Source organism: Dendropsophus ebraccatus, chromosome 9, assembly GCF_027789765.1.
Source record: "Dendropsophus ebraccatus isolate aDenEbr1 chromosome 9, aDenEbr1.pat, whole genome shotgun sequence".
NCBI lineage: Eukaryota > Metazoa > Chordata > Amphibia > Anura > Hylidae > Dendropsophus > Dendropsophus ebraccatus.
The window spans coordinates 9,496,643-9,511,515 of record NC_091462.1 but is presented as its reverse complement, the minus strand read 5'-3'; the positions used below and the strand labels follow the sequence as shown (position 1 = coordinate 9,511,515).

General features: G+C 51.0%; 1 protein-coding gene across 1 annotated transcript in view; it reads right to left on the bottom strand.

Moving 5' to 3' along the window:
• SCTR (secretin receptor) overlaps positions 1–14,151 on the bottom strand; it is a 30,476-nt gene extending 16,325 nt beyond the window's left edge. Inside the window, exons 1-3 of the mRNA XM_069982501.1 lie at positions 13,751–14,151; positions 7,039–7,153; positions 2,459–2,566 (exon numbers count right to left, since the gene is read on the bottom strand). Of these exons, the coding sequence (XP_069838602.1) occupies positions 2,459–2,566; positions 7,039–7,153; positions 13,751–13,816 (289 nt within the window). The 5' untranslated portion in view covers positions 13,817–14,151. The remainder of the gene's footprint in view (positions 1–2,458; positions 2,567–7,038; positions 7,154–13,750) is intronic.
• Positions 14,152–14,873: the final 722 nt, after the last annotated feature.

The following is a 14,873-nucleotide window of genomic DNA, read 5'->3' as shown; positions in this document are numbered from 1 at the left end:
GAGTGTTACTTTGTGAAGCCAGTGCCGGGTAGGCACACAGGTGTGATGGCCCCCTCCTCCCCTCCCTGCACAGGTCACAGCCCCCTCCTCCCCTCCCTGCACAGGTCACAGCCCCCTCCTCCCCTCCCTGCACAGGTCACAGCCCCCTCCTCCTCTCCCTGCACAGGTCACAGCCCCCTCCTCCCCTCCCTGCACAGGTCACAGCCCCCTCCTCCCCTCCCTGCACAGGTCACAGCCCCCTCCCTGCACAGGTCACAGCCCCCTCCTCCCCTCCCTGCACAGGTCACAGCCCCCTCCCTGCACAGGTCACAGCCCCCTCCTCCCCTCACTGCACAGGTCACAGCTCCCTCCTCCCCTCCCTGCACAGGTCACAGCCCCCTCCTCCCCTCCCTGCACAGGTTACAGCCCCCTCCTCCCCTCCCTGCACAGGTCACAGCCCCCTCCTCCCCTCCCTGCACAGGTTACAGCCCCCTCCTCCCCTCCCTGCACAGGTCACAGCCCCCTCCTCCCCTCCCTGCACAGGTCACAGCCCACTCCCTGCGTAGGTCACAGACCCCTCCACTCCCTGCACAGGTTACAGCCCCCTCCCTGCACAGGTCACAGCCCCCTCCTCCCCTCCCTGCACAGGTAACAGCCCCCTCCTCCCCTCCCTGCACAGGTAACAGCCCCCTCCACCCCTCCCTGCACAGGGTACAGTCCTTTTCCCTCCCTGCACAGGTCACAGCCCCCTTCTCCCCTCCCTGCACAGGTCACAGCCCCCTCCTCCCCTCCCTGCACAGGTCATAGCCTCCTCCTCCCCTCACTGCACAGGTCACAGCCCCCTCCTCCCCTCCCTGCACAGGTCACAGCCCCCTCCTCCTCTCCCTGCACAGGTCACAGCCCCTCCTCCCCTCCCTGCACAGGTCACAGCCCCCCTCCTCCCCTCCCCTGCACAGGTCACAGCCCCCTCCTCCCCTCCCTGCACAGGTCACAGCCCCCTCCTCCCCTCACTGCACAGGTCACAGCCCCTTCCTCCCCTCCCTGCACAGGTCACAGCCCCCTCCCTGCACAGGTCACAGCCCCCTCCTCCCCTCACTGCACAGGTCACAGCTCCCTCCTTCCCTCCCTGCACAGGTCACAGCCTCCTCCTCCCCTCCCTGCACAGGTTACAGCCCCCTCCTCCCCTCCCTGCACAGGTCACAGCCCCCTCCTCCCCTCCCTGCACAGGTTACAGCCCCCTCCTCCCCTCCCTGCACAGGTCACAGCTCCCTCCTCCCCTCCCTGCACAGGTCACAGCCCCCTCCTCCCCTCACTGCACAGGTCACAGCCCCTTCCTCCCCTCCCTGCACAGGTCACAGCCCCCTCCCTGCACAGGTCACAGCCCCCTCCTCCCTCACTGCACAGGTCACAGCTCCCTCCTTCCCTCCCTGCACAGGTCACAGCCTCCCTCCTCCCCTCCCTGCACAGGTTACAGCCCCCTCCTCCCCTCCCTGCACAGGTCACAGCCCCCTCCTCCCCTCCCTGCACAGGTTACAGCCCCCCTCCTCCCCTCCCTGCACAGGTCACAGCCCCCTCCTCCCCTCCCTGCACAGGTCACAGCCCACTCCCTGCGTAGGTCACAGACCCCTCCACTCCCTGCACAGGTTACAGCCCCCTCCCTGCACAGGTCACAGCCCCCTCCTCCCCTCCCTGCACAGGTAACAGCCCCCTCCTCCCCTCCCTGCACAGGTAACAGCCCCCTCCACCCCTCCCTGCACAGGTAACAGCCCCCTCCACCCCTCCCTGCACAGGGTACAGTCCTTTTCCCTCCCTGCACAGGTCACAGCCCCCTCCTCCCCTCCCTGCACAGGTCACAGCCCCCTCCTCCCCTCCCTGCACAGGGTACAGTCCTTTTCCCTCCCTGCACAGGTCACAGCCCCCTCCTCCCCTCCCTGCACAGGGTACAGTCCTTTTCCCTCCCTGCACAGGTCACAGTCCCCTCCTCCCCTCCCTGCACAGGGTACAGTCCTTTTCCCTCCCTGCACAGGTCACAGTCCCCTCCTCCCCTCCCTGCACAGGGTACAGTCCTTTTCCCTCCCTGCACAGGTCACAGCCCCCTCCTCCCCTCCCTGCAAAGGTCACATGCTCCTCCTTACCTCCCTGTAAGGGTAAGGGCCTCTTCCTCGCCTTGCTGCCTTGGTCACAGCCCCCTTCTCCCTGCACAGGTCACAGACCCCTCACCCCCATAGACCACTATGAAGTGGTTATAGGGGGGCACACAGCGGTTAGGACCCCATCTAGTACTGGGTGCTGCCACCACACGAAACTTGACACTGCAACCATGGCTGAGCAACTGTTCAGAGGTCCAGGAGCATCCACAGGGGCCAGCCCTATGTGTGTACATATGTATGTATGCCTCTGTATGGAGCCATGGATTCCAGCTCACAGTGTATACAGTACATGTACATCTATATGTGTGTCATATTTTCTCTGCACTCACCTTTGATCCCTGTAATGATCTGCAGGATCTCGGGACACGGGATGGAGATGGTGTGACCAATGGGGGTGGAGGGCCAGCAGCTGATGTTATCCCAGTACCCTGCACAACCTGCAACACATCAGACAGTCAGCACAGGGTATATACAGTGCAAAGTGTCATATATAGTGTCTATAAACTGCAGGGTGTCTTATATAGTGTCTATACAGTGGAGGATGTCATATATAGTATATATACAATGCAGGGTGTCATATATAGTATATATACAGTGCAGGATGTCATATATAGTGTATATACAGTGGAGGATGTCATATATAGTATATATACAATGCAGGATGTCATATATAGTGTATATACAGTGCAGAGTGTCATATATAGTGTCTATACAGTGCAGGATGTCATATATAGTGTATATACAATGCAGGATGTCATATATAGTATATATACAATGCAGGGTGTCATATATAGTATATATACAGTGCAGGATGTCATATATAGTGTATATACAGTGCAGAGTGTCATATATAGTGTCTATACAGTGCAGGATGTCATATATAGTGTATATACAATGCAGAGTGTCATATATAGTGTATATACAATGCAGGGTGTCAGATATAGAGGTTTATACAGTGCAGGATATCATATATAGTGTATATACAGTGCAGGATGTCATATATAGTGTACATACAGTGCAGGATGTCATATATAGTATATATACAGTGCATGGTGACATATATAGTGTATATACAGTGCAGGATATAATATATAGTGTATATACAGAGCAGGATGTCATATATGGTGTATATACAATGCAGGGCGTCATATATAGTGTATATACAATGCAGGGTGTCATATAGAGTATATATACCATGCATGGTGACATATATAGTGTATATACAGTGCAGGATATCATATATAGTATATATACAGTGCAGGATGTCATATATAGTGTATATACAATGCAGGGTGTCATATATATACAGTGCAAGATGTCATATATAGTGTATATACAATGCAGGTTGTCATATATAGTGTATATACAGTGCAGGGTGTCATATATAGTGTATATACAGTGCAGGATGTCATATATAGTGTCTATACAGTGCAGGATATCATATATAGTATATATACAGTGCAGGATATCATATATAGTGTAAATACACTGCAGGGTGTCATATATAGTGTATATACAATGCAGGGTGTCATATATAGTGTATATACAGTGCAGTGTCATATATATAGTGTATATACAGTGCAGAGTGTCATATATAGTGTATATACAGTGCAGTGTCATATATATAGTGTATATACAGTGCAGTGTCATATATATAGTGTATATACAGTGCAGAGTGTCATATATAGTGTATATACAGTGCAGGGTGTCATATATATATATATATATATATAGTGTATATACAATGCAGGGTGTCATATATAGTGTATATACAGTGCAGGATGTCATATATAGTATATATACAATGCACAGTGTCATATATAGTGTATATACAGAGCAGGATGTCATATATAGTGTATATACAGAGCAGGATGTCATATATAGTGTATATACAGTGCAGGATGTCATATATAGTATATATACAGTACATGGTGACATATATAGTGTATATACAGTGCAGGATATCATATATAGTGTATATACAGTGCAGGATGTCATATATAGTGTATATACAATACAGGATGTCATATATAGTGTATATACAGTGCAGGGTGTGATATATAGTGTATATACAGTGCAGGATGTCATATATAGTGTATATACAGTGCAGGGTGTCATATATAGTATATATACAGTGCAGGGTGTCATATATAGTGTATATACAGTGCATGGTGACATATATAGTGTATATACAGTGCAGGATATCATATATAGTGGAGATACAGAACAGGATGTCATATATGGTGTATATACAGTGCAGGGTGTGATATATAGTGTACATACCACAGTGTGTGTATAAAGAACTAGTTTGTTGCATCCAGCAATGAGGTGGCAGTAATGACAGAAGTGGCGGAAGTGACAGCAGTAAGTAACAGTAATGAAAGCATTGATAGTAGTGACAGCAGTAATAGTAGTGATACTAGTGATAGTAGTGACAGCAGTAATAGTAGTGATACTAGTGATAGTAGTGACAGCAGTGATAGTAGTGACAGTAGTGACAGCAGTGATAGTAGTGATACTAGTGATAGTAGTGACAGCAGTGATAGTAGTGATACTAGTGATAGTAGTGACAGCAGTGATAGTAGTGATAGTAGTGACAGCAGTGATAGTAGTGATACTAGTGATAGTAGTGACAGCAGTGATAGTAGTGATACTAGTGATAGTAGTGACAGCAGTAATAGTAGTGACAGCAGTAATAGTAGTGACAGCAGTAATAGTAGTGACAGCAGTGATAGTGGTGACAGCAGTGATAGTAGTGACAGCAGTCATAGTAGTGATACTAGTGATAGTAGTGACAGCAGTGATAGTAGTGATACTAGTGATAGTAGTGACAGCAGTGATAGTAGTGATACTAGTGATAGTAGTGACAGCAGTGATAGTAGTGACAGCAGTGATACTAGTGATAGTAGTGATACTAGTGATAGTAGTAACAGCAGTGATAGTAGTGATACTAGTGATAGTAGTGACAGCAGTGATAGTAGTGACAGCAGTAATAGTAGTGACAGCAGTGATACTAGTGATAGTAGTGATACTAGTGATAGTAGTAACAGCAGTGATAGTAGTGATACTAGTGATAGTAGTGACAGCAGTGATAGTAGTGATACTAGTGATAGTAGTGACAGCAGTGATAGTAGTGACAGCAGTGATAGTAGTGATACTAGTGATAGTAGTGACAGCAGTGATAGTAGTGACAGCAGTGATAGTAGTGATACTAGTGATAGTAGTGACAGCAGTCATAGTAGTGATACTAGTGATAGTAGTGACAGCAGTGATAGTAGTGACAGCAGTAATAGTAGTGATAGTAGTGACAGCAGTAATAGTAGTGATAGTAGTGACAGCAGTAATAGTAGTGACAGCAGTAATAGTAGTGACAGCAGTGATAGTAGTGACAGCAGTAATAGTAGTGATAGTAGTGATAGTAGTGATACTAGTGACAGTAGTGACAGCAGGGATAGTAGTGACAGCAGGGATAGTAGTGATAGTAGTGACAGTAGTGATAGTAGTGACAGCAGTAATAGTAGTGACAGCAGTAATAGTAGTGATAGTAATGACAGCAGTGATAGTAGTGACAGCAGTGAAAGTAGTGATAGTAGTGACAGCAGTCATAGTGATAGTAGTGACATCAGTGATAGTAGTGACATCAGTGATAGTTGTTATAGTGGTGACAGTAGTGATAGTAGTGACAGCAGTCATAGTAGTGACAGCAGTCATAGTGATAGTAGTGACAGCAGGGATAGTAGTGACAGCAGTGATAGTAGTGACAGCAGTCATAGTGATAGTAGTGACAGCAGGGATAGTAGTGACAGCAGTGATAGTGGTGACAGCCGTGATAGTAGTGAAAGCAGTGACAGTAGTGATAGTAGTGACAGCAGTAATAGTAGTGACAGCAGTTACAGTAGTGATAGTAGTGACAGCAGTAATAGTAGTGACAGCAGTAATAGTAGTCATAGTAGTGACAGCAGTAATAGTAGTGATAGTAGTGACAGCAGTGATAGTAGTGACAGCAGTGATAGTAGTGACAGATGTCATAGTGATAGTAGTGACAGCAGTTATAGTGGTGACAGCAGTGACAGTAGTTATAGGAGTGACAGCAGTGATAGTAGTGACAGCAGTAATAGTAGTGATAGTAGTGACAGATATCATAGTGATAGTAGTGACAGCAGTGATAGTAGTTATAGGAGTGACAGCAGTAATAGTAGTGACAGCAGTGATAGTAGTGACAGCAGTGATAGTAGTGATAGTAGTGACAGCAGTAATAGTAGTGACAGCAGTGATAGTAGTGATAGTAGTGACAGCAGTAATAGTAGTGATAGTAGTGACAGCAGTAATAGTAGTGACAGCAGTGATAGTAGTGACAGCAGTAATAGTAGTGATAGTAGTGACAGCAGTAATAGTAGTGACAGCAGTGATAGTAGTGACAGCAGTAATAGTAGTGATAGTAGTGACAGCAGTAATAGTGACAGCAGTGATAGTAGTGGCAGCAGTGACAGTAGTGATAGTAGTGACAGCAGTAATAGTAGTGACAGTAGTGACAGCAGTGACAGTAGTGATAGTAGTGACAGCAGTCATAGTAGTGACAGCAGTGACAGTAGTGACAGCAGTAATAGTAGTGACAGCAGTGACAGCAGTGACAGTAGTGACAGCAGTGACAGCAGTAATAGTAGTGACAGTAGTGACAGTAGTGACAGCAGTAATAGTAGTGACAGCAGTAATAGTAGTGACAGTAGTGATAGTAGTGACAGCAGTGATAGTAGTGACAGCAGTAATAGTAGTGACAGTAGTGACAGCAGTAATAGTAGTGACAGCAGTAATAGTAGTGACAGCAGTAATAGTAGTGACAGTAGTGACAGTAGTGACAGCAGTAATAGTAGTGACAGCAGTAATAGTAGTGACAGTAGTGATAAGTCACCTTCTGGGAGCCAGGTGGCAGCAGAGACATTGAACTGGGCCAGAGACTCTGCACACATCTGCCTCTCCTTGTCCATCACACTCAGCAGGTCACACAGCAGGTGAGCGCCCCCTACCTGTGGGAGCAAGAAACTCCTCAGTGGAGACTGATAGAGGAGACAGAAGCCGTTCCATATCCAGAAAGCATCATCCCAACCTCGCCCGCTCTACACTGCTGCTGGAAAGTTTGTGAACCCCTGAAAGGTTTCTATATTTATACCCATATATACATATTTGCTATCCCCCTCCCCTATATATACACACAGGCACTCACTATCCCCCTCCTCTATATACACAGACACTCACTATCCCCATCCCTTATATATACAGACATTCACTATCCCCCCTCCTCTATATATACAGACACTCACTATCCCCCTCTCCCCCATATATACAGACACTCACTATCCCCCCTCCCCTATATACACAGACACTCACTATCCCCCTCCTCTATATACACAGACACTCGCTATCCCCATCCCCTATATATACAGACATTCACTATCCCCCCTCCTCTATATACAGACACTCACTATCCCCCCTCCCCTATATATACACACAGGCACTCACTATCCCCCTCCTCTATATACACAGACACTCACTATCCCCATCCCCTATATATACAGACATTCACTATCCCCCCTCCTCTATATATACAGACACTCACTATCCCCCTCTCCCCTATATATACAGACACTCACTATCCCCCCTCCCCTATATACACAGACACTCACTATCCCCCTCCTCTATATACAGACACTCACTATCCCCCCTCCCCTATATTTACAGACACTCACTATCCCCCCTACCCTATATATACAGACACTCAATATCCCCCCTCCTCTATATATACAGACACTCACTATCCCCCCTCCCCTATATTTACAGACACTCACTATCCCCCCTCCCCTATATTTACAGACACTCACTATCCCCCCTACCCTATATATACACACTCAATATCCCCCCTCCTCTATATATACAGACACTCACTATCCCCCCTCCCCTATATTTACAGACACTCACTATCCCCCCTCCCCTATATTTACAGACACTCACTATCCCCCTCCCCAATATATACAGACACTCACTATCCCCCCCCCCTATATACACAGACACTGACTATCCCCCCTCCCCTATATACACAGACACTCACTATCCCCCCTCCTCTATATATACAGACATTCACTATTCCCTCTTCCCTATATACACAGACACTCACTATCCCCCCTCCTCTATATACACAGACACTCACTATCCCCCCTCCTCTATATATACAGACACTCACTATCCCCCCCTCTCCTATATATACAGACACTCACTATCCCTCCTCCTCTATATACACAGACACTCACTATCCCCCCTCCCCTATATATACAGATACTCACTAATACTATCCCCCCTCCTCTATATATACAGACACTCACTATCCCCCCTCCCCTATATATACAGACACTCACTATCCCCCCCTCCCCTATATACACAGACACTCACTATCCCCCCTCCCCTATATATACAGACACTCACTATCCCCCTCCCCTATATACACAGACACTCACTATCCCCCCTCCCCTAAATACACAGACACTCTCTATCCCCCTCCCCTATATATACAGACACTCACTATCCCCCCTCCCCTATATATACAGACACTCGCTATCCCCCCTCCTCTATATATACAGACACTCACTATCCCCCCTCCCCTAAATACACAGACACTCACTATCCCCCTCCCCTATATATACAGACACTCACTATCCCCCCTCCCCTATATATACAGACACTCGCTATCCCCCCCTCCTCTATATATACAGACACTCACTATCCCCCCTCCCCTAAATACACAGACACTCACTATCCCCCTCCCCTATATATACAGACACTCACTATCCCCCCTCCCCTATATATACAGACACTTGCTATCCCCCCTCCTCTATATATACAGACACTCACTATCCCCCCTCCCCTATATATACAGACACTCACTATCCCCCTCCCCTATATATACAGACACTCACTATCCCCCTGTATAGTATGGACAGTATTACTCTCTGTATCTATCGCCCCCTGAGCAGCGTCACCTCCCAGCGTCTTGGGGCAGATCTCCTCTCTGGATTTATTCTTACAGTAAATGAAACCATCTGTCTCCTATTTATAGTCCCCGAAACGCACAATTCATTCTATAACTGCGGCCAATGAATAAACATTCCTGTCATGGTCATAGAAGACACCCCTAATCATAGAGCCCCCATACTCCCATCATCCCTGCACCCACCCCTAATCACAGAGCCCCCATACTCCCATCATCCCTGCACCCACCCCTAATCATAGAGCCCCCATACTCCCATCATCCCTGCACCCACCCCATTATAGTGCCCCATACTCCCATCATCCCTGCACCCACCCCTCATCACAGAGCCCCCATACTCCCATCATCCCTGCACCCACCCCTAATCATAGAGCCCCCATACTCCCATCATCCCTGCACCCACCCCTAATCATAGAGCCCCCATACTCCCATCATCCCTGCACCCACCCCTAATCATAGAGCCCCCATACTCCCATCATCCCTACACCCACCCCTAATCATAGAGCCCCCATACTCCCATCATCCCTGCACCCACCCCCATCACAGAGCCCCCATACTCCCATCATCCCTGCACCCACCCCTAATCATAGAGCCCCCATACTCCCATCATCCCTGCACCCACCCCTAATCATAGAGGCCCCATACTCCCATCATCCCTGCACCCACCCCATTATAGAGACCCCCCATACTCCCATCATCCCTGCACCCACCCCTAATCATAGAGCCCCCATACTCCCATCATCCCTGCACCCACCCCTAATCATAGAGGCCCCATACTCCCATCATCCCTGCACCCACCCCTAATCATAGAGGCCCCATACTCCCATCATCCCTGCACCCACCCCATTATAGTGCCCCATACTCCCATCATCCCTGCACCCACCCTTATCACAGAGCCCCCATACTCCCATCATCCCTGCACCCACCCCTAATCACAGAGCCCCCATACTCCCATAATCCCTGCACCCACCCCTAATCACAGAGCCCCCATACTCCCATAATCCCTGCACCCACCCCATTATAGTGCCCCATACTCCCATCATCCCTGCACCCACCCCCATCATAGAGCCCCCATACTCCCATCATCCCTGCACCCACCCCTAATCATAGAGCCCCCATACTCCCATCATCCCTGCACCCACCCCTAATCACAGAGCCCCCATACTCCCATCATCCCTGCACCCACCCCTAATCATAGAGCCCCCATACTCCCATCATCCCTGCACCCACCCCTAATCATAGAGCCCCCATACTCCCATCATCCCTGCACCCACCCCCATCACAGAGCCCCCATACTCCCATCATCCCTGCACCCACCCCTAATCATAGAGCCCCCATACTCCCATCATCCCTGCACCCACCCCTAATCATAGAGCCCCCATACTCCCATCATCCCAGCACCCACCCCTATTCATAGAGCCCCCATACTCCCATCATCCCTGCACCCACCCCTATTCATAGAGCCCCCATACTCCCATCATCCCTGCACCCACCCCATTATAGAGACCCCCATACTCCCATCATCCCTGCACCCACCCTATTATAGAGCCCCCATACTCCCATCATCCCTGCACCCACCCCCATCACAGAGCCCCAATACTCCCATCATTCCTGCACCCACCCCTAATCACAGAGCCCCCATACTCCCATCATCCCTGCACCCACCCCTAATCATAGAGCCCCCATACTCCCATCATCCCTGCACCCACCCCTAATCACAGAGCCCCCATACTCCCATCATCCCTGCACCCACCCCTAATCATAGAGCCCCCATACTCCCATCATCCCTGCACCCACCCCTAATCACAGAGCCCCCATACTCCCATCATCTCTGCACCCACCCCCCACCATAAAGCCTCCATACTCCCATCATCCCTGCACCCACCCCATTATAGAGACCCCCATACTCCCATCATCCGTGCACCCACCCCTAATCACAGAGCCCCCATACTCCCATCATCCCTGCACCCACCCCTAATCACAGATCCCCCATACTCCCATACTCCCATCATCCCTGCACACACCCCTAATCAGAGCCCCCATACTCCCATCATCCCTGCACCCACCCCTAATCATAGAGCCGCCATACTCCCATCATCCCTGCACCCACCCCCATCATAGAGACCCCCATACTCCCATCATCCCTGCACCCACCCCCATTATAGAGACCCCCATACTCCCATCATCCTTACACCCACCCCTAATCATAGAGCCCCCATACTCCCATCATCCCTGCACCCACCCCTAATCATAGAGCCCCCATACTCCCATCATCCCTGCACCCCCCATCACAGAGCCCCCATACTCCCATCATCCCTGCACCCACCCCTAATCATAGAGCCCCCATACTCCCATCATCCTTACACCCACCCCCATCATAGAGCCCCCATACTGCCATGATCCGTGCACCCACCCCCATCACAGAGCCCCCATACTCCCATCATCCCAGCACCCACCCCTAATCACAGAGCCCCCATACTCCCATCATCCCTGCACCCACCCCTAATCATAGAGCCCCCATACTCCCATCATCCCTGCACCCACCTCTAATCATAGAGCCCCCATACTCCCATCATCCCTGCACCCACCCCTAATCATAGAGGCTCCATACTCCCATCATCCCTGCACCCACCCCTAATCATAGAGCCCCCATACTCCCATCATCCCTGCACCCACCCCTAATCATAGAGCCCCCATACTCCCATCATCCTTACACCCACCCCCATCATAGAGCCCCCATACTCCCATGATCCGTGCATCCACCCCCATCACAGAGCCCCCATACTCCCATCATCCCTGCACCCACCCCTAATCACAGAGCCCCCATACTCCCATCATCCCTGCACCCACCCCTAATCATAGAGCCCCCATACTCCCATGATCCGTGCATCCACCCCCATCACAGAGCCCCCATACTCCCATCATCCCTGCACCCACCCCTAATCATAGAGCCCCCATACTCCCATCATCCCTGCACCCACCCCTAATCATAGAGCCGCCATACTCCCATCATCCCTGCACCCACCCCTAATCATAGAGCCCCCATACTCCCATCATCCCTGCACCCACCCCTAATCATAGAGCCCCCATACTCCCATCATCCTTACACCCACCCCCATCATAGAGCCCCCATACTCCCATGATCCGTGCACCCACCCCCATCACAGAGCCCCCATACTCCCATCATCCCTGCACCCACCCCTAATCACAGAGCCCCCATACTCCCATCATCCTTACACCCACCCCTAATCATAGAGCCCCCATACTCCCATCATCCCTGCACCCACCTCTAATCATAGAGCCCCATACTCCCATCATCCCTGCACCCACCCCTAATCATAGACCCCCATACTCCCATTATCCCTGCACCCACCCCTAATCATAGAGCCCCCATACTCCCATCATCCCTGCACCCACCCCCATCATAGAGACCCCCATGCTCCCATCATCCCTGCACCCACCCCATTATAGAGACCCCCATACTCCCATCATCCCTGCACCCACCCCTAATCATAGAGCCCCCATACTCCCATCATCCCTGCACCCACCCCTAATCATAGAGCCCCCATACTCCCATCATCCCTGCACCCACCCCCATCATAGAGACCCCCATACTCCCATCATCCCTGCACCCACCCCATTATAGAGACCCCCATACTCCCATCATCCCTGCACCCACCCCTAATCATAGAGCCCCCCATACTCCCATCATCCCTGCACCAACCCCTAATCATAGAACCCCCATACTCCCATCATCCCTGCACCCACCCCTAATCATAGAGCCCCCATACTCCCATCATCCTTGCACCCACCCCTAATCATAGAGCCCCCATACTCCCATCATCCCTGCACCCACCCCTAATCATAGAGCCCCCATACTCCCATCATCCCTGCACCCACCCCTAATCATAGAGCCCCCATACTCCCATCATCCCTGCACCCACCCCCATCATAGAGCCCCCATACTCCCATCATCCTTACACCCACCCCCATCATAGAGCCCCCATACTCCCATGATCCGTGCACCCACCCCCATCACAGAGCCCCCATACTCCCATCATCCCTGCACCCACCCCTAATCATAGAGCCCCCATACTCCCATCATCCCTGCACCCACCCCTAATCATAGAGCCCCCATACTCCCATCATCCCTGCACCCACCCCTAATCATAGAGCCCCCATACTCCCATCATCCCTGCACCCACCCCATTATAGAGACCCCCATACTCCCATCATCCTTGCACCCACCCTTAATCACAGAGCCCCCATACTCCCATCATCCCAGCACCCACCCCTAATCACAGAGCCCCCATACTCCCATCATCCCAGCACCCACCCCCATCATCCAGCCAGCATGGTCCTCTCATCATTCATCCCTCTGCATCTTGTTCTAGTATCTGGTATCTGCAGGGGGGCAGGAGCCGGCAGCAACTACTACTTCAGTATCAGAAAGTTTCCGTCCCCTCAGTCTATGCTCATATGCCGTCCCTCTCCTCTCCGGGGTCCCACACATGAGGCTCGTCCGGTCTTCCTTGTCTCTGACCCTCTGATCCCCAGGACTACAGCTCCCATCATCCATACTCACAGGTAACAGGAGGGCTAGGAGTGCTGCCAGTGTTAGCGTGCCCATGTTAATTGAGTGTGCGCTCATGTGGCTGCGGTCAGCGAGGAGCCATCACCGGTGAGGATGAGGAGCAGGAGAGGCTGTGCAGCGTCTGTGCTGGATCTCCCCGAGTGTCAGTGCCGGCCCTCCCCTCCTGACCGCTCACTAATCTTAATCCCACGGAGGGCTGAACACTTTCCACACTCACTCACTGAGGCGGAGGGCTGAACACTTCCCACACTCACTCACTGAGGCGGAGGGCTGATCACTTCCCACACTCACTCACTGAGGCGGAGGGCTCAACACTTCCCACACTCACTCACTGAGGCGGAGGGCTGAACACTTCTCACACTCACTCACTGAGGCGGAGGGCTGAACACTTCCCACACTCACTCACTGAGGCGGAGGGCTGAACACTTCCCACACTCACTCACTGAGGCGCAGGGCTGAACACTTCCCACACTCACTCACTGAGGCGGAGGGCTGAACACTTCTCACACTCACTCACTGAGGCAGAGGGCTGAACACTTCTCACACTCACTCACTGAGGCTGGACACTCATTAACTCCACTTATCGCCTTTCAGACCTTGGCAACGCCGATCCCGCATCTGAAGAAAATACAAAGAATCTTTTCATCTTGTAGAAAGTATAATGTCTCCGGGCTGAATGTATGTGTATGGCGACCCCCGAGAGGGAAACCCCTCATCATCGCAGTCAGTGAGCCAGGATCAGGGGGGACTACAACTCCCAGCATGCCCAGCAGCCTGGTCTCAGCCTGCTGTATCACAGTGTACAGGTCTCCTGAGAGAGGGGTCATCTCAGGTGACGTCTTCCCTGATCGGGGTCCATCCACCCCAGACCGCCATGAGGATCCCCCCCTGAAGTATATAACAATATAATGATAGTGACCTTCACTGGTGCTCCACAGAGTCACAGTGCCCCCTCTGGTGCCCCACACAGGAATGGTGCCCCCTCTAGTGCCCTACACAGAAATAGTGCCCCCTCTAGTGCCCCACACAGGAATAGTGCCCCCTCTAGTGCCCCACACAGGAATGGTGCCCCCTCTAGTGCCCTACACAGGAATAGTGCCCCCTCTAGTGCCCC